General features: G+C 41.3%; 1 protein-coding gene across 11 annotated transcripts; it reads left to right on the forward strand.

Moving 5' to 3' along the window:
* Window positions 1–1,303: 1,303 nt before the first annotated feature.
* On the forward strand, window positions 1,304–22,276 carry cenpf (centromere protein F). Of its 11 annotated transcripts, none has more exons than XR_004630663.1 (40): window positions 1,304–1,449; window positions 2,936–3,107; window positions 3,289–3,414; window positions 3,624–3,694; window positions 3,784–3,920; window positions 4,157–4,248; window positions 4,335–4,608; window positions 4,765–4,967; window positions 5,108–5,233; window positions 5,350–5,478; window positions 5,707–5,829; window positions 6,047–6,182; window positions 6,280–6,409; window positions 6,499–6,778; window positions 7,921–8,127; window positions 8,238–8,446; window positions 8,615–8,744; window positions 8,930–9,208; window positions 9,298–9,885; window positions 10,043–10,216; window positions 10,343–11,190; window positions 11,295–11,503; window positions 11,595–11,712; window positions 11,801–11,945; window positions 12,160–12,271; window positions 13,422–13,675; window positions 13,772–13,880; window positions 14,050–14,255; window positions 14,393–14,611; window positions 14,781–14,924; window positions 15,133–15,322; window positions 15,413–15,510; window positions 15,635–15,676; window positions 15,901–17,040; window positions 17,327–17,456; window positions 17,806–18,501; window positions 18,759–18,868; window positions 19,058–19,163; window positions 19,296–19,430; window positions 21,140–22,276. XR_004630663.1 is itself a non-coding variant. In XM_034679529.1 (39 exons), the coding sequence occupies exons 2-39, from the start codon at window positions 2,946–2,948 to the stop codon at window positions 21,296–21,298; spliced, it is 8,640 nt and encodes a 2,879-aa protein (XP_034535420.1). In that variant the 5' UTR covers window positions 1,338–1,449; window positions 2,936–2,945; the 3' UTR covers window positions 21,299–22,276. The 11 variants fall into 11 exon arrangements, 8 of the variants coding, with proteins under 8 accessions (XP_034535420.1, XP_034535424.1, XP_034535419.1 ...); XR_004630661.1 differs by having other exon boundaries at window positions 1,343–1,449; window positions 11,592–11,712; window positions 19,296–19,382; window positions 21,140–21,158; XM_034679529.1 differs by lacking the exon at window positions 19,058–19,163 and having other exon boundaries at window positions 1,338–1,449.
* The last annotated feature ends 5,471 nt before the right edge of the window (window positions 22,277–27,747 follow it).

Here is a 27,747-nt window from a genome sequence, read left to right on the forward strand (position 1 = left end):
TGGCTGAGAAAATTTTTCAGGAAATAGTATGGAAAAATAACATGAATAAATATATGCATGTGGTTTTACAGTGTCATAGTAACATTGAAATGAAAGATGACACACATTCTATACTTTGTAGTGCAATATTGATGGCCCAAGGAGCACAGTGATTTATTTCTGTCAAACAAGAAGCATTTCAACCACCTATCCAATTAATGAATGAATATGCTCAATTTGGAAATAGTGACCTATTTGATGTTGCATTTAAATACAAATTAAATGGTGTTGATAAAGTTGTTTCAATCAGATTTAAAAGAAAAATTGTTGTGATGTGTAACAGTCAGAATACCAGGTGTTAAATGCAATTATTTATTTATTTTTTACATAGTCACGTACCCCTTGCAGTACTCCCAGGTACCCCCTTTTAGAATAACTGTGTCAGACGAATTACAATTATGATCTATGGGAGAGAGAGCATTGAAAAGCCTCAGTGGACCATGTGAGGACAATAAGTTGAGAAACTTATTTTGAAAAATTGGAAAAATAAGGAAGCATCTACGCTTCAAATGCGGAAAACACTCATGAAATATTATCTGAGTATTGAAAGGACCATATCGGAGGACAGCAATAAAGGAAAACTATTTGACAGTATACAGAGCAAGATTTATGAAGCTCTGTAGACGTGAGAAGCCACAAAATCACCTGAGTACCATAAACATTAGTGACCGCAAGTGTGTATAAGTGTGTGTGTTTGTGTGTGTGTGTGTGTGTGTGTGTTAGTGTGTGTGTGTGTGTTGGTGTTGGTGTGAGTCTGTATGTCGGTGAAGATGTATGGTGGACAAGTGTAAACATGTCAGAGTGGGTGTGAGGGATACCCACTACCTGTGAGATCAAATTAACGTAACTGTATGTGAATAAACAACACAGGATCTATTAAATGAAATTTGATTTCTTTGTTTTGTTTTGTTTTGTTTTTTGCTTGTTTGTTGTGTTTTTATTTTAATTTTATTTTTTATTCTTTAGAATCAAGATGACTAATTATTCGAATCAGGGGATGTACTGATGTATTTAGACCTGCACACTCAATAAAATAAAATTATATATATAAAAAAAAGAATATCATGTGTTACAACATTCACACTCCGACTGTTACATATGCAACTTTTTTTTTTTTTTTACATTGTCACGTACGTTAAAATCACTGTCAGACGAATTACAATTATGATCTATGGGAGAGAGAGCATTGAACAGCCTCAGTGGACCATGTGAGGACCATAGGTGAGGACAAACACCACCTAGTGGCCTTCTTAATACAGGGCAGAAAGGTTGTACCACTGACGTCACATCATCTAGCCAATGGGCGAGGAGATCAGCGTTGGTTCGTCCCCTATGGTTCGTCCGTTGCAGTTTGAATTTTTCAACGAGATCAACCCAAACAGTGTGAGATAAAGGAGCATCGCGCCCAAAGTAAGACTTATTGTGTTATTAATTCCTGCTTCCACTTCGATCTAAGCTTTAAGTAAACATTAGCACCCGATGCTATTTCATTCCATATTTCTCCAGTTCAGCCGTTAATGCTGGTTTCGACATAACGTTAAGATTAATTTGACGTTTGATCAACGCAGTCAGATTAACTTTAAATCCAATGCCAACTAACTGCTAACGTGAAATCGGGTGTTTCTGATTAAATAATCACGTTAACATCATTAATATGTCAGATGAGTGGTTACTGAGGGAGAGTTTACTGAAGTGACATTAACGTTAATGTAGTTTCATTATAGCAGAACTAGCCTGGGTTTGCTAACTTTGCTGTGTTCATTTGTATCAAAGAAAATAGAAGTTCTCACCATGTTGAATGACTCTGTTATACTTTGACGTCTTTATTAGTTTGCACACACTAGTATTATAGTTTTCTTGTTAGCTACCATCTACGTTTAACCAATTCAATATCTCTTTCAGTATTAGGCTAGTATGAAATATATCAGTCATTATAACGTGAGAGGTCCTTTGTAGATCAACTCTCTCACTTTACTGTTTTGATTTTTTGAAAGAGACATTTTTTTCCCCATTACATAGCAATCAGCATTGCTTATACACAGTATTGTGTTGGTGGGATTGTTGAATTAAAGAGTTGATGACTGTTCAGTCAGGTTTTCAGTGGTGGACAGTAACAGAGTAAATTTCTGTAAGATCTATCAGTGCTCTAGATACTCACTACTTTTGCTTTGAAGTCACCTCATGAATTTCCTTCTCTTTTCTGAAATCTGATCCCTAAGACAGTAAAATGTGTTTGTGTAGTTCTGTTTGTCTCAGTGGTTTAGTCATACCTGTATATCGTGCGTCTCCACGGTTGAACGTGGATCAAACACAGAGCAGATTTCACTCAGATCAGGCAGTTCATGTAGAGGTGGTAATGATGGCTGTAATTCTCCACCTGAGCACCCATGACCATATCTTCAGCCCGTGTTAGAGGTTTTTGAAATGAAGAATGATACATAGTGTTCTAAATGTTCTCCCTGTTTCCCACTCTGCCCAAACATACAAACATTCACTGTCCAACCTGAGAAAATTTGTTGAGCTACGTAACATTTATTTCATTCCATAACAACATTTCAAACTAAGTTGTCTGTGCTTGGAGTAACTTAGTTTCTGTTTTTACTCTATGGTATAGTTTTTAGAGATTTCAAGTGCTGGTTTCTAAATAAACATAGTGTAACAGAATGTACTCCTATGTATTCTTTACTGCACTTATGTATTGTGAAAATACAAAGTTTTGAGATATTTTAAGAAGTACTTTGGATACATAAGTATTTTTAAAAGCAAGTACTTCAGTACTTTAACTCAAGTAACAATTTGACAGAGCAACTTTCACTTGTATTGGAGTAATATTTGACCAGGAGGATCTATACTTTGACTTAAGTAATGAAACTGTGTACTTTGTCCACCACTGCAGGTTTTATACCATGAGCTGGGCGGTGGAGGAGTGGAAGGATGGACTTCCAGGGAAAGCCCTGCAGAAGATCCAGGAGCTGGAGGGCCAGCTGGACAAACTGAAGAAGGAAAGGACCCAGAAACAGTTTCAGCTGGACTCTATAGAGGCTGCCCTGCAAAAACAGAAGCAAAAGGTAGTATCCAGGCAGATCAATATTTAATGTTTTAGTGAGTAAAAATTGACAAAAAAGCTGTATTACTAAATTATTGATGTATGCCTTAAATGTGAAGAAGAAAAAAACACACACAGCAATCAAGTTGTTTAACTAGTTGTAGAAATACATCTTTTATTTGTTTATATTCCTCTTTCACCAGGCGGACAATGAACGCTCTGAAACTTCTGCTTTGAAAAGAGAGAACCAGTCTTTAGTTGAGTCATTAGACTCTCTGGAGAAAGCTCGTCAAAAGGCATGCCATGACCTCGGAGTCAAAGAGCAGCAGGTGAGTTTCTTATTAGATCAAAGAAAATTCCTGTTCGTAATAAGTGGGTTATCATAATTTAAGTGTTATACATTAACAGTACCACTGTGTTGAGGACAACACACATGACTGGAATTATGTTAACTAATATAATGTCAAAAGGAAAAACAAAACATCACTGGACATTTTCTACTTTATCCCCTCTTATCTAAATCACTTCTTAAACATAGGTGAGCTACCTGGAGGGTCAGCTGAACTCCTGCAGGAAGACCATAGAACGACTGGAGCAGGAGCTCAAAAAGTGAGTCCCCTGTCTGTTGATCTGCATGTTTACATGAGGACCAAGGGAGGGTTGTTAATATTGTCTTTCCTGGTTTTTCGTCCTTTCAGGTACAAAAATGAACTGGATCGTTCTCAGCCTGCTGGCTCTTCCTCCTTGTCGTCATCTTCCTCAGAGCTGACTTCCTACACAACTCCACAGAAAAGTTTTACAACCCCAGCTCCTGTCCAGGCCTACAGACAGCAGGGTATTTCAGCTTTTCTTTTATCCCCAATGTCCTCCACTGACATTTGTTTTGTTGCCTCAGTTTTCTTCAGGGGATTGCAGTTTGGCTTAACTTGCCATACTTAAAACTTGTAATATTGCAAGAGATAGTGACACTGTTGTTCCTCAACTAATCTAAATTCTAAGGTTTTCATTTTGTATCTGAGTGACTCTGGCCAGTTCATAAGTTCACCCTATCATGACATTTATGTAACTTAGACAACAGACTGGAGGAGCTTCAGGAGAAATACAGTCAGGAGGTGGAGGAAAGAAAAAGGCTGGAGACTGAACTTAAAGTTCTACAGGTCAAGGTGGGTACATTAGTTGTGTTCATTATGCAATAATTCTAAAAAAAAATTTTTAGGTTTTGAATCTTAACTTATCGCCTCTCTTTTAGCTGTTGAGTCAGTCTTCAGTCAGTGTGAGCCACAAGGACATTGCTGCCCGCCAAGCTGGATCGTCTATATTCCCATGGCAGAAGCAGGATCAGGCTCATGGCCGCCTGTCTCAGGATGCGATGGAAACGCCTCTGAAGAGGCGGGGGACCTCCCTGTGGGACGCCCATGAGGAGACACCTATTAAAACCAGCCAGCGAATGAGCTGTTCCATACCAATGCAGAGTCCTGGCGGATCCTCCCAACAGACAGAGCAGCTGAAGACCATCAACCAAGGTGAATTGTTAATTATCTGCTTACAGCACTTTGCAGCTTTATATGAAATATTTTGGCGACTTTTTTTTTTTAACATTAAATATCTGTGATACATTTTAGGGCTACCTTTGAGTTTGATGACCTGATCAGCTTTATGTTTTAATGTGTCTTCTTCAGAGCTGCGTAGCCGTGTAACAGAACTGGAAAGGAATCTGGCCTCTCAGGACAAGGAAATTCGTAGCCAAGCCTCCAAGCTACAGGAACTCCAAACCCAAGTGAACCAGGCTCGCAAGGATTTGACTGAACGGGACAGAGACCTGGCCAAGACCAGCCACGAGCTGAGCCAGGTTACTGACAAACACCAGCAGGCTGTTTCTAAGGTGTGCTCCCATGGCTCGTGCATAAAGACTTTATTAGTCTTGTACTTTTACTGCTTGATTACTTTTATCTAAACCTAGAAAGATAAGTTAAAAAGTAAATACTTTCAATGACTGAAAAAGAGTCTGCATGTTGTTTTCAGTGTTCATCAGTGGAGCTGAAGCTGAAACAAGTCACAGAGGAGATGAACTGTCAGAGACACAACGCTGAGAGCTGCAAACGAGCCCTGGAGCAGAAACTCAAGGACCAAGAGAGAGACAGTCAAAAGGTTTCTCAAGTTGGATCTTTAACTTCATGCAACCTTTAATATTCTGTTAATTTTCATAGCAAATAAAAGTGCTATTATTTAAAATGTTAATCAAACATTCATTATAACTTGTGTAGGAGCTGGCCCAGCTGCAGAGTTCTCACCAGGCTTTGGACCAGCAGCTGAATCAGACCAGAACCAAGCTGACGCAAGAGCTCCAACAGTCCAAGAAAGAACACAACGTGCTGCAGGCAGACATGGAGAAGGTGACTTTGAACATCTCAGTCTGGCTCTGTTCTGCTTCACCGTCATGCACTTCAAGTTTATTCTTCATTGTTAATTTGACCAACTACCTTTATTACTTTTTAATCCTTACCCTTGTAAATGGCTTAAGGGCACTTGCATGTGAAACTTGATTAAACGATCTCTGTCTCTCTATCTTTGGACGTACTTCTCTCTTCTCCTATCTCTTGTTTCCTCATGCTCCTCCTCAGATGAGCTCCCAGAAGAGTCAGATGGAGAGGACAGTAGAGGAGCAGAGACAGAAACTGCTGAGGTCAGAGCAGAGCCTTCAGGCCACCCAGACCAAAGAGCAAGACCTCCGGAAGAAAATGGAGGTGAGTTGATTCTAGAAAAAAAATAATTTACTAAAATTGTTGCCAACAAGATATCATAATTTTAATTTTATTTGGGTTATTTCGCAAATGGAAGCATGTCTTCATTCATTGTTATTTTTTCTTGTCAGACTTTGTTGCTCTGCATGGTCTCCTTGTCTTTCCTCACCTCTATCTGTATCTTTTGCTGCTCCTCACGTGCTTGTCTTCCCCATTCCAGGAGCTGCAGAAAGAGAAGAACAGTGTGACAGTCCAGTTGGACCAGAGCAGCAGGCGTCTGAGTCAGCTGGAGGATGAGAAGAAGAGCACAGACCAGAGCTTCAAACGCACTCAGGGGTTACTGGATGACTTGAAAGGTGAATTATTTGCAGGATTTGGCAATGGCAGATGGCTTCAGAGAATTAAGTGAAATTAACTTGAAATTTTTTACCTGTTTATTCTTTTGCTCCTCAGCAAAATCAGAGGGACAGGCAGAGGAGGTGAAGAAATTGCAGACTAAACTGGAGCAGCAGACCCAGACCTCCGCCAGAGATCTTGAGAACCTGAAGAAGACACTTTCTGATGCAGAGACAAAAACTGACAGGTAAATATAGCTGTTAAAAACATAAACAATGTCCTTTATGTGTGATAGTTAACTTAATTTAATCACCATCAACATCTTTGTCACTCTAGATCTCAGAGTGAGCTGCGGACACAGAAGCAGGAGGCAGAGAAGCTCACCAACAGGCTGACCGTCCTCGAGAAGGAAGCTCAAGAGCTCAAATCCAATCTCACTGCTAGCCAGAATGAGCGTAAGGACCTGAAACAAGAACATCAAGTTCTGCTGGAGTGGAAGAAAGAAAAGGAGACATTGATTAATGAAACTGAGGCTGTGCAGAAGGAGCTCACTGACAAAATTGGAAACTTGGAGAACAGCCTGACCTCACTGAATGAGGCTAAGGATGAACTCAAGGTAAGGTGGAAACTATTTCAAAGATATGCAACATCCAAAGATAGACCTGAACACTGATAAATTCTTCTGTTTCAAGCAAGCGGCAACCTCCGGTCTAAAAATATGAGTCCAATGCGGAAGTGTTAAAAGCTGCAGTTCATGGAGGATCTGGATTCAAAGACGATCTTTACAGCAGAAATAAACATATTTACAGCCTGGTACAAAAGACGAGTGTAGTCTGGATAGTTCATTTCTCGATGTGCTCTCACTGTGAGGGGGGTGAATATTTTTCTAATGCGGCAATTTCGGAGATATTGAGATTACTAGTCTTCCAATGAGACGCACAGCTGCCTGTGGGAACACTGCAGCTGTTGGCTAGGAGGCTCAAACTCCGCATGTTCACGTCACACTGGCTCGACGGAAGCAATATGGCTACCGCCGACGATAGGTCTCAAAACAGCTCTTCAGAAACAGATGGGTGACGTCACGGATACTACGTCCATATTTTATACAGTCTATTGTTTCAAGCTCCTGTGAGGAGTTTCCAGCTGGTTATGAAACTTACTGAAATGATGACTGATGCCTTTTTGTGAGCTACAAAAGCAAATGAGACAATCAGTGAGACAACTTATTATTTTTATACAGTTACTTCAGGTATAAACAAAAAAATGTAGAAAGAACCTTCTTTTGCACTTTCAATGGCATAGATTCTTGATAAGTTGTATATTTGATTGTTTAAAAGACAACCGGATGAATTCTTCATCTGAGAGCACCACATGTACAAAACAGAGGGGGCAAAGAGATGAGAAGGATCGCTTTGTCCACAGTGGGCACCAAAATCAACCCAAAGCAAAATTCCTCACAGGAGCTTAATACAAAAACACAAATGCTGAAAGATCCATTTCATGTTCTGTATATCTATTTTTATGGGCCAACTAACATTAAATTGATGATTTTTGAATGACTAAAATAATTGTGAATTAACATCCTCTGCAGCCAGATGTGATGTTTTAATCAAATGATCACTTTTCTTCGGAAATATCTGATTGGATGTCCAACTTTATTAATTCTTGTTGATGTTTCAAATATTTCTCCCTGTCATAGATCATCTTTCTCATTCATATTTTTCAATCTTAATATAATTTTTTTGCCTACTATTATAGAAGCAGCTTGAGAGTGTAGAAGGAGACAAAGCAAGTCTGTCAGCTCACATCGACACCTTGAAAGGAGAACTCCTCAACAAGAGCACTGAGCTGGAGGAGAGGGAGCATCAGCACCAGGAGCTCCAGTCTAAGTTCTCTGAAGCTGGACTGAAACACACAAAAGACCTGGAGAATGTGGCCGTACAGGTGGCTCAACTAGAAGCCCAGGTGACTTATTTTGCACTGTGTGTCTGACTGAACCTTTAGCCATATAACCAATGCTTGATAACCTATATCCAATGATTAAATGTAACGGGGCCTCTTTTTTTTCTGAGCAGGTCAAAGTTCTGGAGTCACATTTGCAAAGGGAGACGATTCGAGCAGAACAGGCTGAGCGGACTAACATAGAGCTACAGGACGAACACCAGACAGCCTGTGATCTGGCTCGCTCCAAAGACCAGCTGCTGGAGCTTAGCCAAGCAGAGGTCAACCAGCTGAGGGAGAGCCTTGCTCTATCCACTGCACAACAGGAGGAGCACAATGTCAGGTGAAACTTTTAAAACTTCTACCTTTTACTTTAAAAAGCTTCATCTCTCTTGGGCAGTTGATTCCACCCTCCTTCACTGTGTGGCATGCTATTCCAAAGTTAAAGGAGGTTAATGGATGCAGCTACAATAAAAAAAAATCTGCTTTCTTGGTGTTGAATCTCTCGCAGGTTGTCAGAGGAGAAGGCTGCTCTGCTGAAGCAGTGTGAGGAAAGTGTTTCAGCAAAGATGGAGGAGTCTGAGCAGCTGAACCTGAAGTTGGAGGAGACTCAGCAAGAGCTCCAGCTTACCAAAAATCAGGTCTGCTTGTTCTTTAAATTAATCTAAATTAATATCTTGCATTTGGCGATAAAACATTTTTATGACTGCATTTATGAATTGTCTAATTTCTGTCATCAATGCAATGTATTCTGGTGACGTTGAACATGATAAGCATTTGTCTGAGCTGATAAAAGCCATAGCTGAATATTGAGTTCATGTTTCAGGTCAGTTCAAAGGATCAGCTTCTGAAGGTCCAGGAGCAGCTTGGAGCTGAGCTGCAAAAACAGATTGAGACGCTGTCAGAAAATGTAGAGGAACACAAGAAGATGCATGAGAAGAAATCAGAAGAGCTCAAGCAGTTAGAAGAGGAGATGAAGGATCTGCAGAGCCAGACTGAGGAGAAGGAGCAGCAGCTGAGAGAGGCTGAAGTTCAGGTCGCGTCTCTGGAGAAACTGAAGGATGAGCTGGAAAGTTCAGTTCAGGAGACAAAGAGAGAAGCTGAGGTAAATTGTTACACTTGTTGTTTATTATGTGTTACATTTACCCTGGCTTGTACTTTTTCTAATCTCAAACTTCAACCTCTTACTTTTAGAACATCAAGCTGAGTCAGACTGAGAGGATTAACAGCCTTCTGGAGCAGATATCAACCCTAGAAGAAGAGATGTCTGTCAGCAAAGCTGTAGCAGAGCAGCTCCCAGTCCTAAAGAATGAACTGGATGTGATCAACCAAGCCCACGTTGAACTTGTGAAACAGTTTGAAGCCCTGGAGAGGAGTCACTCTTCTACTGTTGAAATCAAATCTGACTTGGAGAACACCCTGACAGAGAAAAGCAACCTGCTCTCTGGTTTGGAAACAGAGGTCAAAGAGCTCAAAGATAAGATGAACAAAGAGTCAGAGAACCACGCTTTGGAGATTCAAAACGCCCACAACAAAGAGAAATGCCTGAAAGAGAAGCTCGAAGCAACAAAAAAATCTGTTGCTTCTTCCAAAGCTGAGTCCAGGTCTCGAGGGGAGGAGATCAGGACTATGAAGACGACTCTGTCAGCGGCTTCAAGCGGGTTAGAGGAGAGAGACAACACCATAAAGAGTCTGAAGGAGAAGCTGAATAAAGCAGAGGCAGAGCAAGCCAAAACCTCCGAGCAGCTGAAGGAGAAGGTTGTATCTATGAACAAAATCAAGGTTAGTTTCTTGTGTTCTTGCTTAGGTTTCATGTCCTCAATCTTCTTACATTGAGTTATAAGGCTGTTTTATTATATTAGTCTTTGAGATTATAAGTATCACATTAAGTGTGATAGAATGCTGTTTTAACATTTTTTGTGTTCATTTCCACATTAAGGTGCAGATGGAGATGCTTCAAATGGACCTGGAGGACAACGAGACAGTCATGAACTCTTTTGACACTCAGGTGGAAGAGCTGAAGGGGACAGTAGAGTCCCTGGGGGCTCAGCTGGCTCAAAACCAGATCCAGATGTCCGACATGGAGGTCAAACTGGAGGACGGCAAAGCACAGGTAGAGACACTGATGCTCACAAAACAATATGTGTTGTCATTCTCTTGATTTCAATATTTCAACGCATGTTTTTTTTAAATTGTCTTACCCTCAGGAGTCTAATAAGCATCATCTCTAACTTTCCAGGTGTCTGTCTTGGAAACCCGGTTAGAAGAAGTCCTATCTCAGAACTCAGTGCTGGAGAGTCAGTACGTTACAGCGAGGGAGGAGCTGATGGAGAGGAGCTATGAAATATCTCGCCTGGAGGAGGACGCTGTCAAAAAAAGCCAGCTGGAGGAGAGCGTTGCAACTTTAGAGTCTCAACTAAGCCAGGCTACTGAGGAAAGTGTGAAATCCGAGACAGCTCTCAGGCAGATCATTGAGGACAAGGACAACAGTCTTCACCAGTTACTGCAGGAGAAAAACACGCTGGAGACTACTCTGAAACAGTTAGCAGAAGACAAGGAGCAAGTTGAAACTGAAACTATTCGAGTCAATGCAGAGAAGAAACAGCTACAGGCCAGTTTAGACGAGCTGACTGAGCAGAACAAACAGCTGCAGAGCCATGTTGGAAAGTTTACTGAAGAGAAACAAAGAGCAGAATCCACTCTGAGACAGGTCATTGAGGAAAAAGCTCGGCTCAATGTTATCATAGGTTCAATAAATGAGGAAAAAATACAACTTGAGGCCAAGCTGAGTGAGCTAACTTCTGAAAGGAATAACTTGAAAGGAGTTTTTGAGGAAAGGCTTGAGCTGGAAGTTAGCTTTAATCAGCTGACTGAGGAGTACAAAAATCTACAATCCAGCCTGAATCAAGTAACTGAAGAGAAGCTGCAGTTACGAGAAAATATAGAGAGGTACGAAGATGAGGTGGCTTCAATCAGAGAGTTAAATGAGAATATCCAGCGCTCCGTCCTGTCCTCGGAGCAGGAACAGCAGAGACTGAAAGAGCAGCTGCAGATGAGAGACGAGAGGACTGAGGAAGACAAAGAGAGGTACTTACAGTTTTCTCTACCTCAGATTTTAACCTTTTCTACTTCTGATTTTTTGCTAACATTGATTGAAAAAATAACAGCTTGAGTTGTAATTTGTATCACAGAAGGCAGCAGTCTGAGGCAGAGCAGGCTGCGCTGCAACAGAAGCTGGGGGCCTTACAGAAGGCCTTATTGGAGTTCAAGCAGAAGTACGATTCTCTGCTGGAGCAAGTGGACCAACAGCATAGCCTCATACTGCTGCTGTCAGAACTTCAGGAGACTCACAACCAAGGAGATCAAATCAGCAACATGGAGTCTGAGGAGACACAAAGTGGTGAGGAGTGCAAAGAAGTTTTAATATTTTCAATATGACACTGCAGCTACCTGAACTCAAATATTAACTGCTCTTCATTTCTTCTGAGGAGAAGCAGCAGGGCAAACAGACACAGAGTCATATGATGCATGCGTCAGAACAGATACCGAGACCTCTCCTGTGGCGTCTGAAGGAGCCCAACTGTCCAGCCAGTCTGAGGAGGCTTCCAGGTACACATACACACACGTGTCTTTTTATGTGTGCCTTTAAATGTTTTGTGACATGCTGAATAAATCATATCCTCCTTGACCCTTTTAGTGAGACAGAGCTCGTTTTAATGGATGACATTGCTGACAAAGAGATGACTCAAGAACAACTGCATGCAGACATTTCACTGTGTGTGGCCAGTGTAGAGGGAATGAGAGATGAGGAGGTGCAGCATCAACAGGAATCCTTAGACCAGGTAGAAACAATTATATGATGTGTATTGTGCAGATGTTGCTTTAACTTGGAAATCATTTAATTATTCATATTTGCTACCCAGGAATTTGCAAGCTGTGGCTGAATAGTAGCATTCAGCAATTTGAACGTTTTTTTTAATTGATTTTTTAAGTTATGATCATTTATTAATCATTTTAAGCTCTTCTAAATGTGTCATAATTGTTTTTTTTCTGCAGGTTACTGAAGACGGCAGTAATCTCACTGTTACTGTTGAAAATCAACCAGAAATCTGCGAGTTCCCTCTATCTTCTTCTTCCTCCAGTGAAAACAGACAGTTAGAATCCTCAGGTGAGTAATGAAAGGTTCTTACACCTGTAGTCAAAATATCTGTGTGTTTATATTTATTAGGGATGGGGGTAAATACTCGAATACTCCTTGTTTACGTTAGAATTTGAGTAACGTTACACTACTCAGCCACTATGCATGCATTGTTTTCGGCTACTCGTAATTTTTGAAGATTTTGCCCAAATAAGGGCATGGTCTGACTTGATTGACAGGCGGGCACTCTGTAGCTGTTAGCAAAGAGGCCAACGAGCCCGCCTCAATCTCGTTCACGAAATTCGGTTAAAGCTGCTGTTGGTAGTCGTAATATAAACATCAATTCTGAGAGAGATTTCGAATGTCAACACTACCCCTCCCCTCTCTGCTGTCATAACCCCGCCATTAAAAGATCATTGTGTGCGTTCTATGAGGAATTAGTGGCTTCCCAGCTAATCAGGGTGATGTAGTGGGGCCGCCACTCTGCCAATCAGGACAGAGGGTAGCAGAGTAGCTCTGATTGGACCGTGATAACAGGAACGAGGGGAATAATAACATTGCTTGATACAAAGGCATTGGAAAACACAGAGATTTTGCAATAATCTCAAATTACTTCACTTACTAATGCGTACCCATTGGTATTATGACCTTTACTCCAAACCCAGCTGAAAAAAAGTACAGTTTTTTTTAAACCATTCCTACCAACAGCAGCTTTAAGTTAGCAATAGCATTGCAATTTGGCAACCGAGGACGATAGGCTTCAAAACTACGTCCATTTATTTAACAGTCTGTATTCGTTACCAGGAGAAGAAAAATGTGGATGTACTTAAAAAAACATGACAATAACTGTGCTGTGCTAGATATGTGAAGTTATATATATATATATATCTTTCTCTCTTATCTATATATATATATATATATATAATAAATATATATATATATATATATATATTTATTATATATATATATTTGTCACCTTGTTTATTTATGCAGAGCTACAATCTTAGGCTCGTGATATCAACATATTTTAAAACACCTTACTTTGTTTGCTTTGGCCAAAATTGACAAAACACCCCATTAAAGACATCATTGGATTCAATAATATAATTCTGATTCACACTGTGTAATAATTCTTGAAATCTCATCAGTGATGTATCTATAACTTGTATTCAATACACAGGGTCATCCCAGAAACAAGATGACTCCAACCACCTGCAAGATGTTCTCAAAACTCGAGAGAATGAGCTTCAGTCCCTGTGTGCAGAGTTGAACCTACTGAAATCAGAACTTGCTTTGAGGGTAGAGCTAAACTCTGAGCTGGAAGTCCAGGTTCAGAACTTAGAGAAGAAAAGTCATGCAGCAGAAGAAGAGGCAAACAGGTCTGCACACAAGCTGAGCATTGCTTTGGAGGACAAGAAAGGCGTTGCTGACCAGGTAGGGAGAAGACACTACAGAAGAGTGCTAAATGCTACTTTAATCATAAATGCTACGGTAGTTTGAATGGTGCTAAAACTGTGTGCTTATTCTTAGTTGGTGGAGCTGACAGAGGAGAGGGACACACTTACTCTGCAGCTGCAAACTGCTAAATGTCAGCTGACTGATGTGATGGAGATGTTGGAGGGACTGGAGATGGCCAAAGGTAAAAATCGAACTGCTTATAAGCATATAAAGTGCAGCCATAATCAACCATCATTGTGTTTGTATGATGGTACAACAGATTTACATGTTCTTTAAAAGGCACATGCTTTGAGGTTTGTAATGTGTTCTTTTCAGATTAGAGTGTTTAAATGTATCTCTTGGTTCTGTAGGTGGCTGGGACGAGAAATTCCTTCAGCAGGAGAGTGAGCTTAGGAGGGTCCGCTCTGAGAAAGCCAATCTGGAGCAGCACATACTGGGCATGGAGTGTGAGCTGGAGACCCTGCAGGAGGAGGGGAGCAAACTGAAGGATGAGATTGAGACTCAGAGGAGGACATGTTCTGGCATGGAGCAGCAGGTGGAGATGCTCGGGACAGAGGTGAGAACTCAAAAAGATCCAAATAATGAATGCTTAAGGGCCGAATGAAGCACTTAATTCCTGTGCTTCCCTGTTTATACACTTCAAACTAAACAGTCAATGTGGCATAATTGTTGTAAATCTGACTTTAACTCCAGACGACACAGCTGAGATCTGAACTTGTGTCCTGCACTGAGGAGCGAGACGACCTGAACCAGTCTTTGAGCCAGTGGAGAGAGAAAGCTCACGGCCTGGAGAAGACTAACTGTGACACCAGAAACCTAATTTCCATCCTGGAGGAGGACATCAGAGCGGGGAGAAAGGAGTATGAAGCTCTGAAAAGCAGCATGGAGAAACTAAATGCAGAGAGGCAACAGGTGTGTGGATGAAATAGAGGGAAGTTTGCAAAGTTTGACCTGCAGATACTGGAGGCTTTTATTCAGAGTTAGCATAACACAATGATTTGGTTATATATATTCACATCTACATTATAAACGTTTAACTGACTCTATGGGCATAACCCTCATCTTCTTTTCTTCATGATAGCTGTTGGAGCAGATGAGGACAATGGAGCAGGCGATTTCTCAGCAGAGTGGAGAAAGAAAGGAGCTCATAGGGCAGCTTGACAGAATCAAAGAAGACCACACCTCAGCCAATCAAAACACAGAATCCATGGAGGGAAAGATCCAGGTATGGAGGGGTTTCTCATAGACGTTGTTTCTTTTGCAATACATTCTCTCTATCATGTATAGAGGTTTGCCGTTCATGAAGCATTTAGCAAATTTTTATAAAATTCAACCATAAGATTTTCTTACATGTGACTTTATTATCCTGTCATCAAACATCCATGAGGAGGCATACAGTTTGGATTCTTATCCTCTTCCTTTATTCCCTCCAGGCTTTAGAGGGAGAAGTGTGTCGCCTCTCACAGTCTCTGGAGTCCTCTCTGCTTGAAAAGGGCGAGATTGCCTCTCGTCTGAACTCCACACAGGATGAGGTCCGGCAGATGAGGACTGGTATTGAAAAGCTCCAGGTTCGCATTGAGTCGGATGAGAGGAAGAAAAAGAAGATGGGGGAGCTGCTTAAAGGTGATTCTCAACATCCTGTGAAATGACGAAACCTCTTGAAGTCTGTGAGTTGGTGTTGGCTCAAATCTGACTCTTTGACTTTTTTTGTAGCTGCACAGAGAAAGTCTGACTCACTGCAGGATCGTATCGATGCTCTGGAGCGAGAGAAGGAGGATGCTGAGCAAAGCCTGGAGGATGCTGTGATTCAGGTATGGGTGCATGGAGATATAAAAAAAAGAATGATGTGCGTTTTGTTTTTTCACGTCAAGTGTTACATAGAGGTATTCATTCCTCACATTGTATCACTGATAAATATGATATGCTCTTACACAGGCTGAGACAGCTAAAGCTGAGCTGGAAGAAGAAAGAACAAAGGTACATTCATGTAAATTTGTGTGTCCCCTTCCATGTATCTGATCAGTTTTACTTTAATAGTTAAACCTTAATTGTTGTATACCTTGGAGTTTTTTTAATCTGATCTCTTATCCCTTTCTTTCTTTTATCTCATGTTCTTCCTCTCCATCCTGATTTCTTCCTCCCCTCTTTGCTGTTGCTACTTCACAAACTCCATCGCTCCCTCACCACCTCCTGACCATCAGGTGGAGGAGCAGAAGACAGACCTCAACAATAAGCTATCAGAGCTCTCTGCCACATTAGACAACCTCAGATCTGAGAAAGAACGCATGGAAAGGGAGCTGGAAACAAAAAACAAAGAGATAGGAGAGCTGAAGGCTGCCAAGGAGGAGCTGGAGAGAGGGCTGGAGAAGGCAGCAGTGGACAGAAGAGAGGAAGAGGAAAGACAGAAAAACAGGGTGGAAGAGCTGGAGAAAGGAATGAGGGAGGAATCGGAGAAGAAAACGAGACAAGTAGATGAACTCCTGGCACAGCTGGTGGCCCTTCAACAGAGAGAGGTCTCTCTTGAACAGAACAGAGTGGAAACTGAAGGAGAAAGAGAGAGTTTGCAGTCTCTGCTGCAAGAGATGGAGAGGGAGAAAATGTGTCTTCAGTCTTCCCTGGAGGAGTGGCAGAGAGAAGGAGAGAGGCTGCGCTCTCAGGGAGAGGAGTGGGAGAAAGAGAGGAACAACCTGAGGAGCAGTATTGAGACTTTGGAAAAAGAAATTCAAGAGCTTCAGTCAGTCCTGAAGGCAAAAGAGGAGGAGAAAGATATTTTGGAAAAGGAGAGGGAGAAGGAGGCAGAGCAGAGAGACACCTCTGTAAAATCCATCACCTCTCTTATGGCGGAGAAAGAACAGATAGAAGATAAACTCAGTCGTCAGGCAGAGGAGAAAGAGAAACTGCACTCCACCCTGTTTCTGGTGGAACAAGAGAGAGATAAACTGCGCTCTGCTCTGGTAACTGTAGAAGAAGAGAAAGAAAGACTGGAGCAAGAGAGCCAGGTGTTAGCTGGAGAGAAAGAGAAGCTTCAGTCCTCAGCAGAGAAGGAGAAACATGACATGCAACTGACTCTCTCTTCATTAAAGCAAGAACAGGAAACAACAGAAGAGGAGAGGCAGAAACTCAAGGCTGAAAAGGAAGAACTGCAGTCCTCCCTTTCTTTGATCGAAGCTGAGAGACAGCAGCTGTCGTCCTCTCTTTGTTCACTGGAACAAGAGAAGCAAAGAGCCGTGGAGGACAAGAAGAAACTCTCAGAGGAGCAAGAGCATCTTCAGTCTGCAGTCTCAGCTTTGGAGAAGGAGCTGGAGACACACAGGTTGTCTGTGTCAAAGCTCAATGAGCAGGTACGCACAGAGTTCCATAGATCTAAAAGTGAAAGAAGCAGAAGCATTCATGATCATAAATTTGACCTGATTGCTTTCGAGTATACTTCAGTATATTCCTACAAAGACTTTAATCAAGCCAGTTCATTCACAGAATAAGTCACCTAAGTACAGACACAGTTCACAAAAATCAAAACAGAAAACTACTCAGCATATATGAAGACAATTTTATGATTGATGTTAGTGAGATTGATATGCATTTCTTTCCTGCATAACATTCTCGTTGTTTTCTATCCACCCTCCACAGACGTCAGAGTTGACGTCAAGTGTTGCTCGTCTGACTAAAGAGAGAGACTCCGCCCTGAGCAAGATGAGTCTTTGGATGAAGACGTGCAAACAGCTGGAGCAAGAGAAGGAAGTGATGCTGAACAGCTCAGGTGTGAAAGCACCAAGATTTGTTGAAATTTTGTTGGGGGGAGGTGCAGACCTCAGGTTCTGTTTTGGATGAATACGAATTCACAGGGTTTGGCTCAATCCAGACAAAGAAAAATGTTATTAAAAGTATAGTATGATACGTTTTTATTTCACATGTTGTTTCTTATTTAATTTATAGGACTTTAAGGTCGAGTTAGTATCTTTGTGAGGCTGCAGTAGCTCATGTATCATACACCCTTTATGCAAGAATTTGAATGACTATATCATTTGAGATGACATGATTGTTTGCTGAAAACTTGAACAGTGAATCTGTACTGCGACTAAACAGTTTTGTTGACTTTTTTTTTTTAGGTGACAGTAAGAGCAGTGAGGCGGTGCAGTCTGAGGTCAACCTGCTGAAGTTAGAGGCGGAAGAGAGACAGAAGGAGGTGGCAGACCTGGAGACAGCCTTGAAGCAGAAGAGGAAGGAGGCAGAAGAAAACAGCAAGGAGCTGGAAGAGCTTAAGGTTGCTCTTGAGGGGAAGAAAAAGGAGGCAGAGGAGAGAAACAAAGAGCTGGAGGAGATGAAGAGCGATTTGGAAGAACTGAACACTCTTGTGGAGGAGAAGAGCAAGGAGGCAGATGAGAGTATGGATAAATACTGCAACCTGATGATTAAAGTTCACAAACTGGAAGAGACCAACGATGCACTGACAACACGGCTGGAGCAGCTCACTGCTACCAAACATGCCAATGAAGCTAGCAGCAGTTCAGGCAGCACTGAAAATACTCACCGCAGACGCTCAACAAGAAAGTCCTCCTCCAAACATCTGGAAGAAAAACTGGACGACAACGCAGAGAACAAGGCTCCTTCGACTCCTCAGAGGTCACCTCAAGGCTCGGTCAAACGAGGTCACCAGGATGTGAGCAACAAAGACAGCGCACAGGAGGCTCTGCACAACCTGACCAAGAAGATCAAGGCCAACGCAGCGACGACACCCAAACCTAAGACTGAGAAGGAGGACGAGGACTTCAGACCAGAGGGACTTCCTGAGCTGGTGAAAAGAGGTACGTGCACCTGTAGTCTGTTTCTGTGTGGATGTGTTTTAGTGCGAGTTCTAACTAAAAAAGAAAGGCTGGACAAGAACCCAAGCTTTCTGTTTTTAGATTCGAACGAGCCTCTGTGAACTTCAGAATTTATGCAACAGATTTTAATAACCCAAAAACTGTGAATCACTGGCTGGATTTATAGTTTGCAGAATTAGGGGCTAAACTTTCCATACATAGAGTATGGTTACAATAAAGCGTTTGTTGTTCTCTCTCAGGGTTTGCTGATATTCCCATGGGTGAGGAGAGCCCCTTCATCATGAGGAGAACCAACGTGAGGCGCTGCAGTCCTCGACTGATTGCCAAACTGTCTGCACCTGACTGCAAGGTGAGCAGCTGCGTCCATCTCTCTGTCTTTCACACACACACACACACACACACACACACACACACACACACACACACACACACACACACACACACACACAAAAAAAAAACAGTCTGTATTAGATTCTCCTGCATTTCTCAAATAACGGTGAGCTCTTCAAAACAGAAAATTCCATTGTGCTATTCACAGAAGTAATCAGCCAGCTGAAGGGTTTTGAACAGTGACGCCTGCCATCAAGTGTAGGACAGAAAGGGAGAACAGAGAGGAAAAGATGCCAACAGAAGCAGCCAATGATGTGTGTGTTTGTGTGTGTGTATTTCTATCTGTCAAATAGAAAAAGAAAACAAATTCCTCAGCTACTTTCTTTGTGAAGTCTTCTAAGTTGTTGATGGTTGTGTTGCTGTTTCTTCTTGTTCGTGTGATTCAGCTTTTGTGGCAACTTATCGAGAAAAGTGAGCCTGACAGGCAAGGCCAAGTTTACAAAAGCCTGGGAAGATGGGATGAAAAGAAAGTGGTGTGTCTGCATTTTCAACTACTATTGTTGTGTAATGCTGACACTAAGGTAAGAGTAGACAGCAGGGACATTATCCACCATTCAGATGCCACCAGACATTACAGTTCCTGCTATAGACTGTATAAAACATAGACTAATGGTTAATTTCCAACAAGTAGTCCGGTTCGATTCAGTACAGTTTGGCACGGTAAACCCTGACCTTGCTTGTATTTCAACAACCGTGCCCTGTACTTGGTAGGCGGGGTGTAAGCCAGCTAGCAATAGCCATATGGCTATTGCTAGATTTGACATAGCTTTACATCATAGCAGTGTGACACAATCATAGACTATATAAATACTAAATGGACGTAGTATCTGTGACGTCACTCATCTGTTTCTGAAGGGCTGTTTTAAAGCCAATCATCAGCGGGAGTCATATTGAAAATGCTGAACTCAACCAAACTGCTGTCGAGCTAGTGTGAGGTAAAGAGGCGGGCTTTGAGCCTCCTAGCCAACAGCTACAGTGTTCCTGCCTGTCAGTCAAGTCAGCTGTGCCTCTCATAATGGAAAACTCGTAATCTCAATATCTTCGAAATTGTAGCGTTATGAAAAAATTCACCCCCCGTACAGTGTGTGGTGATCGAGAAATGACCTATCCAGACTACACTCGTCTTTTGAACCAGGCTGTAAACATGTTTATTTCTGCTGTGAAGTTTGGCTTTTTTGAATTAGTGTGTAAGTGGTTTCCGGTATTTCCGGAGCCAACTTCAAGGAGACACTCGAGAAACTGCAGTTTTTAACATTTCGCAGCCAGGAGTGACGCAGTAAACAAAGGGCAACAGTGGAGAACATTCAGCATTTCTGTTCCTTCTTTGAAGCATATGGTCGTTTATCACAGGAATAGCCATGAAATTACTCTCTTGAAATCCAGGGGATCTTTAAACATGGCATGGTCTATATTTCATCTATTATTACCCCAATTGCAATAGGAAGTAGCGTTTCTTTTCACCTTTAAACCGATTACATTTTGTCAATCTCCACCCTTTATGGTAAGATAGATACGATTGGTAGCCAAACAGAAGGGTGCCAAAAAAAAGGAGAGTACGGAACATTTATTTTGGCTCCTTTCCCAACTTTTGACATTGGAAACAGATGTAAATACGTACCAAACTGAACCAAACTGTTAGATGGAAGCAGATATAGTCTGAGTGTTGTCACCCATTGGTTTCAGCACAGGTGTTGTGAGGCCTAAAGATTCTTCTGCATTGGCTTTGTTCTTCAGTTTTCAGCACAAGAGGCTATTGCTGTGTATCTAACAGAATATTAATGTGTGTTTTTGTTGTATTTTTTCTAAATTCAATGATGGGTTCCACAGTTGGAGCTTAACTTGTCTTGACTCAAATGACCCGTCACCAGAGAGGTATTCATTTGGAACCGTTAAAAAAAGGGCTAACCAGAGTTAAGTCTTAACAAGGTGAAGGTGCAAGTACTCAGTTAGGTTGCTGGGCCTCTAACATGTCAACAGGACATCCGGACCCCTGTCACCTCTCACTGAGTCCAGGTCAGCTTCTGACGGCTTCAGGTCAGCTGAAGTGAACCGCTAGTGAATTCAAGGTTACAGGTCAGAGAAGTCAAGAGGAAAGAATGTCTCACTCAGCTGTTGACTTCCTCTCAACTGATACCATAAGATGACCCATTTCCCAAACTGCATCATTCCTTCTTTGTCTTGTTCTGCTTGTTCCCTCTTAAACTTGTAGTTCATCTTGTTCTCTCTGCAGGTTTTGGGACCAATACCCCTCCAGAGTCCATCTTCAGACAGCTCCAACAGGAAGTGTCTTTCCCCAAGTGGAGAGGACAAACTTTCCCGTCGTTCACTAGTAACTGAGCAGAAAGAGATGCAACAATCACAACAAGGAGACAACTGTCACGTTCAGTAGATCCACAAACCACCAAACAAACACACTTCCACTTTTGCACTGGTGATTGATTTGTAGAATTACACACGTGAACACTGGTTAATGCAGAAAGATCAGCACTACACTATAATAAAGACACAATTTAATGAATATGAATACACGTTTACTTTAAAATATATTAGCAGGTTCTAAAACTTTTTCACTCGTAGAATGCACCTTTCCTCTGTCTTTGCGTTTGTGTGTTTATCTCTTTTTTATTTCCTGAAAAGTCTCTTTTCTTCGAGGACAGCAAAAGACAGAACTGCTCTGTTCATTTTATTGTGCGGCCTCAAGTCATGAAAAATAAATCAATAACTGAAGTGAGGAGCTGAAGATTGGAACTAGCTTACAAACTTTTGATTTTCCTCACAGCTTTATTTTCATTCTGCTCCACATTTTTAATAACTCTGCATCTCCTCAATGTTGGCTGTTTGACTGATGATTGAAGTCTCCATTGTTCTGATATACCACTGAATGTAAACCAGCTTGGTGTATTTGTTCCTATGTTTTTGTCTCTTTTCTATGTGACAGCACCAATGACTCACTGGTTGTACTTTACTTTCTGTAGCACCGTTCTCTGTGTACGTCAGGAATGTCCTGAACATTGTACATAGTAGATTATATATACAGATTTGCTTCATTCATCTATTAGTTCTGTAACATATCACCTGATTGCTAATGGCAGCTAACATTTTTTTTTACTTTCATCTCTGACTTTTACCCAGATTCAAAGTTCATGTCAAGATACAAGCAAGATGAAAAAGTGTTTTAGATTAGATTTTTTTATTAAATGATTTCCCACCACACTTTGCAAAAAAATCTGAAAGCAAGTCTGCATTTTATATTTGTTCTTATCCACCCATGACTCAATGTCACTGTAACTGTAAATATTTTTTATGATGCCCAGTAATTCATATTTGCTTTTTTCTTTTCAACTAAACATTTTTAACTGCTTCATAATCTGGATGATGTCTCTGTTTTTGTTACTTACACAGGGATTGGAGCATTATTGAGTGCAGAGTACTGTGCTGCCACTGGGTGGAGTACCTGAGTCACATAGAGAGTTAAAGTTGTGTGACATTAGGGTGCTGCAGCTCTTAAAAAGATAAAGTGAGTTGTGTGTGTGACAGACATTTAAGATACACCTAACCTGCATGTATCTGTCAGTGAAGGAAATAAAACCTTGAATAAAACTCTTATAGAATTTAAAAAAGGGACAGGAGAAGCTAGACTTAAATAAAAAGTAGAAAAATCTGAAGCACCCCTCTATATCATGCATCAAACAAATGATTATTTTTGATCAGAGGGGTTCTTTTGTTTAGTTTTTATTATAACCATCTGGACTTTAATATGCCTTTAACTTGCATCCAAACAGGTTTGCTCCATTGACAATAATGGAAAGGCAATGTGTCTTCATTAAGAGGAACTTTGTATTCATGCTGCAATGGTTTGATGGTTGGATTCCACATTTCTGTCATTTGTGAATGCATTAAAAAAAAAAAATTCGATCAGGTAGTGTAAAAAAAAAAGGCAGCAGCACTGGTGTTTTGGCAGCCATGCAGTTTAATGTCTACCAACCTATTGTGACAATACAAACAGATGGGATTGCTGTCAAATGTGAAATGTCAAAAAAGATTAGTTGTATTTCTCTAGGTGAAGCTTTACGACTTGTCAGAGGAACAATTATCTGGATCAATAGTATTGATACTCTCTTTTGGAGGCTGGTTTTAAGCATTAGAGGTATTGATGCGAGCTGACCCTTTGACCTCTCCTTCTGAGGTCTTGTAAGGACAAAGATATTAGTTACTTGTGGGCGCATCACCTGGTTGTTCTTGTCTCCTCTCACTTATTCCTCTCTCCCTCTGGTCAGCGGTGGGTGAGGGGGGCCCGAGGCATGCTGGGATATGGGAACAGAGACGAGGCGGCACGGTCACACACCTCAGAGCGATCCTGCTCTGATGTCTCTGGCTCGAGCTGTGAGCGGAAGCTGCAGTGCCAGAACCAACTGTGGACGAGGACACGGGAAACGAAGAGACGGGTCCACTGAGCGATGTTATCACTGGCACTCAGACTGGTGGGTGTGTGTTTGTGTATGCATGTGTGTGTGTCTGTCTTTAAAAACTGACGGACTGACTGACTGTGGATCCCCCTGCTGTATGCATGATTTGTCCCATTCTTCAGCGGCCTACACTGTGTAAGCAGTAGCTCTCCGGGCCAGAGGAGAGTCACTGACAGGAAGTGTCGACCAGTGTGCGTGAACAGGACAGAGACAGAGGGTCATCCATCTGAGGTCTTTACGAGATTATGTAATCTGTACTGATAGAATGAAACAAAGACACTGAGGGGTTAATGGATGAATAGTTGCACAGGGTACCACTTTAAAGTAGGTAATGACAGGTTTCATATGTTTTAACCAAAAGCTTTAGTAGAGGTCATTTGAAATTTATTGAAACCTTAATGGTGATTATCTCTAGAGTCAGGTTGCCAAAAACATTTTAGGCTGTTGGATTCGTCAGGAAGAAGCAATCTTATTAATAACGTTTGGCACAGATCAAATAACTTTTTAGTGAATTTTAATTAGCAACCACTGGAAACTCATCAGTGAAAATGAACAAATCTGCATATAAATGATTGATAATAGTGAAAATTGAGCAGATGCTAAAACAACCTGATAAGTTTTTAAAGATGATCTATCAATCTTGAGTCCAAAGAGGACTCATTAGATTATTGAAAGGATATTTTTGCCTCAGTCTGTCTGGATGTCCAATAAGTGCCTTATCGGATACTGATGTCTATTTTCAAGTCCACGGATCCATTACACTGCTCCCCTTTTCTGGTATTCCAAGCTTCAATAAACAACATTTTTTCAGTTACAGTTAAATTTTTTCTCTTTACAAATCCTGAGTACTCATATTTTTACAGTTTATAGTTTACAGTCCCTTTTGGTAGTGTTCAGTTAAAAGTTAAAACTTGAAACCAAAGCCATGTTAGCATGTTGTCCCTTCTGACCACAACCTATATCAATCCTCTGCACCCTAGAGACGGACACAAATGTTGTAATCAATAGAGATGTTAGTAATCGGCAACGTTTCTATTTTTAGGGCCCTAGTTGTTTATTTTGTCTCAAAGCATTAACTAGGAATTGAATGTTGCAGTCCATCCCTGGTAATTTGACTCTCGGCTTTTTAGTTTTGTATTTCTGTCTATAGATAAGACAGCTGAAAAGAGACATGAAATATGGGGAGTGGAGAGCAGGTGGCAAAGGGCCAAAGCCAGGAGTCTAACCAGCGACCACTGCAATGAGGCCTAAAGCCTCTGTATATGGCCAACCGGCTCCCGAGTGACACACGTTTTAGTTCCCTGTTTGACTAAAGCTCCAAATCTTACAAGGTATTTGGGAAATCAAAGGGTGGTCTTCAAGAAAGTCACATGGAGTCACTTGTCCACCCAGGAATCGTCAGTATGGGGGGTTGTGTGTGTCCTTGTGAACCTGAGATCTGTGTTTTGGTAAATTTGTCCATGGGGAGGGTTCTGACGAATCTACTCCATGAATCAGCCTCCATGTCACCTTACTGGAACAGAAACTGATGGCCCCCCCTGAAGCCAGACCTTGGTGGAAGCTTGCCTGCGAGTGTCTGATGGATTCACCCATGGGGCCTGGCCGGCCTCAGCCAAGAGCAACTTAGAACTGTTAGTCTCTGGGTCCACCACCTGTAGGACAGCAGGGGAACAATGCTAATTCTGATTTCTGGCTCACGGCCCAAGCTCAAAGAATAAAATTGAGGAAGAAAGCAGCCAAAATGAGTTTCCTCTGCAGAGTGTGGTAGGCCTTAGCCCTAGATATTATGAATGGAACCCAGACATCCAGAGCAAGCTTAGAGAAGAGCAGATACTCCTTTGCATTGAAAGGAGCCAGTTGAGGTGGTTCAGACACCTTACATATATGCTTCCTGGGTGCCTTTCATTCAAGGTTTTCCGGGTCCTTCCAACTAAGAGGAGACTAGGGTAAACCCTGAGCTCGCAGTAGGGAATATATCTTCCATCATACCTGGGAGCAGCTTGAAAACATTCCTGTGTAGAGCGGCATCAAGGCTTCTTTTTTGATGTATTAATTGATGATTGCATGCACATCAGTTTATCTCATGCAAGCCCAACAGATTCTGAAAAGAAACCTCTGAAGCCTTCAGACATCTTTATATCTCTTCTGTTATGTTTTGTGCACATGTGATAGGCAGGCATGCTTAAAGCCACACCAAGATCTGTCACCTGCAGCAGATTAAATGAAGCACAAGTCCTGTTGATGAGGGGGGAAAGAAGATTGTATTGTTCAGTTTGCTGTCAGGGGCGTCTTGCCAACATGTCTGTCTGTGTGTGGACTAAGATTGTTGCTTCGACGTCTTAGCAAAGCTGCAGCTTGTCTGTCTGTAACAGGATTGTCTCTCTGCCCTCACACCCTTCTCTTGGAAGGAGATATTATGTCCATTTACACACAAAGAGAATGAGCTATTTATAATAACCCTTCTCCCCAGGCTTTTTTTCTAACAGCACCTTTTTGAATTGCATTCACATGCACAGAGCTAAAAATAGAAACCATTAGAATAAAATCAACATAAAAGCCACTGGATGCTTCACTTCGTCTGACTTGTGTCGTTACAATGTTTTAAAACATTAACCTCCCTCAGGGGAATCACTTTCAAAGTCTTGAGAGGAATAAAGATCCAGAGTGGTTGAAACACAATGCCAGTGCCCTATGCTCATGAAGCTGTGCCTGACCTCGATCAAACCTGAAGTTTGCAGAATTTTTTGAAAAAACGAGATTTCAAATGTCAGCCCACTCAGAAATCCAGATCTGGGGACAAGTAATAAATACTGCACATATAGAAGAGCTGCGCAGGGCTGTTTGACTTATGATACTTTTTGTATATAATAGCAGAAGAACTCGGGCAGCTTGATGCAGCAGAGCCAGAAGCCAGAGTGATCCTTACAACAACTCTGAATAGAAAGGCAAAAATAATGACTGAGGGGTCAGTGAGACCATTCCACTATCAATGGCCATGCTTCCTACAGGGGTAAGTTATACAAATCTTCTCTGTTGGTTTGAGTTTTGTTTTGTTTTTTCTGCCATTTTCAAACCCCTGTGAAAAGTTCAACTGGTGATAAAACAGATAAGGGATAATGTATAATATATATGTTTTCCACCCATTATCCCACATATTACCCAGCTGCCAACTAAAAATACAAAGAGCTTGACACAAAATATTGATTTCAAGATAATTGTATTGATTTAAAAATGATTTTTATAATAGTCCCTCAGGTTCAATGGTTGTTAATGCTTGCATGGTAATGGATTCGTATCAGCCTTGCCGGATAAAGTAACATTAAACTGATCATTTCAACTCACGGTCAATTTAAAACATTAGCCTGTTTATTTGTTCTTGATTACAGCAAACTAAATATTTCCATTGAAGGATGCATTAAAGTTGACTTGAAAGGTTGACTCTGCTTCTATTGTCTTGAATACAGCACAGTGTCTTGTTCCACTTTTCCAGATCAGAGATAGTTAGGGTCCAGTAGCTCCTCAGTCTGCTCGGTAACTGTCATCCCTTCCCATCCTCTAAGACCAACCTGAGATGGAAGGTAATGTTTCTGCTGCAACTGGCAGAAGTGAGACTCCTTTCCGCAGATTGTTTCTATATGTTGTGTGATGACCAGGTTGTCCCTGACGCCAATGAGAACAAATTACTCTTATTGAGTTTTGACCCGGCAGAGTATGAGCATTGCAGGGTGATAAGCTGAAATTAAAACTGATACCTAATTATTGGCCACAATAGCAAACAAAAGCATTATTTTAAAGACTGACTGTTTCTATATAGTTACTTTTAATGTCTGAAACCCCTGCAGTGGGGTAATGTCTTGCCATTTATAAAACTACAACCCATTTTATACGATCAATGGCTACAACTAGCAGCTACTTTGCTTATTTTAGCTAAGCCCCCCTAGAAAAACACTTCTAAACTTGCTACATAAAATGTTGATGTAAGAATAAAGTGGAAAAAGGACCTTTTGAGTATTTCACCTGAGGTTGTGACAGAATATCTCTGACTGGGAGCGGTCATTTGAAGTCTCTGCCACATTGCCTATTAGCTCCGTTGTGATAAGACTGTAAAAACTCACTGTACTATGCCAACAGAATATTGAACTAATGCAAAAAAAGGAAACCTTATGGTCATTTCTAAGAAAGAACAGTTATGTAGCACCCAGCAGGTGAGTGTAAAACAAGTATTTTTATGTGAAACTGCATAAATATTAATCCAAACTGAAACTCCAAAAATTCAAGTATTAATGATTTATGGATGGACAACACCTTTTTTACTAGATCAGGCTTTAAACAATGATTTTCATCTTTTCTGACTATAATTTTCCTCCAGCAG

Source organism: Notolabrus celidotus, chromosome 3, assembly GCF_009762535.1.
Source record: "Notolabrus celidotus isolate fNotCel1 chromosome 3, fNotCel1.pri, whole genome shotgun sequence".
Classification (NCBI taxonomy): Eukaryota; Metazoa; Chordata; class Actinopteri; order Labriformes; family Labridae; genus Notolabrus; species Notolabrus celidotus.

Bases quoted from the DNA above. Each gene is read 5' to 3' on its own strand.
- cenpf (XM_034679528.1), top strand. From the start codon at position 2,946: ATGAGCTGGGCGGTGGAGGAGTGGAAGGATGGACTTCCAGGGAAAGCC. The intron at 4,609-4,764 runs GTGAATTGTTAA...TGTCTTCTTCAG, and splicing joins GCTGAAGACCATCAACCAAG to AGCTGCGTAGCCGTGTAACA. The intron at 11,191-11,294 runs GTACTTACAGTT...TTTGTATCACAG, and splicing joins ACTGAGGAAGACAAAGAGAG to AAGGCAGCAGTCTGAGGCAG.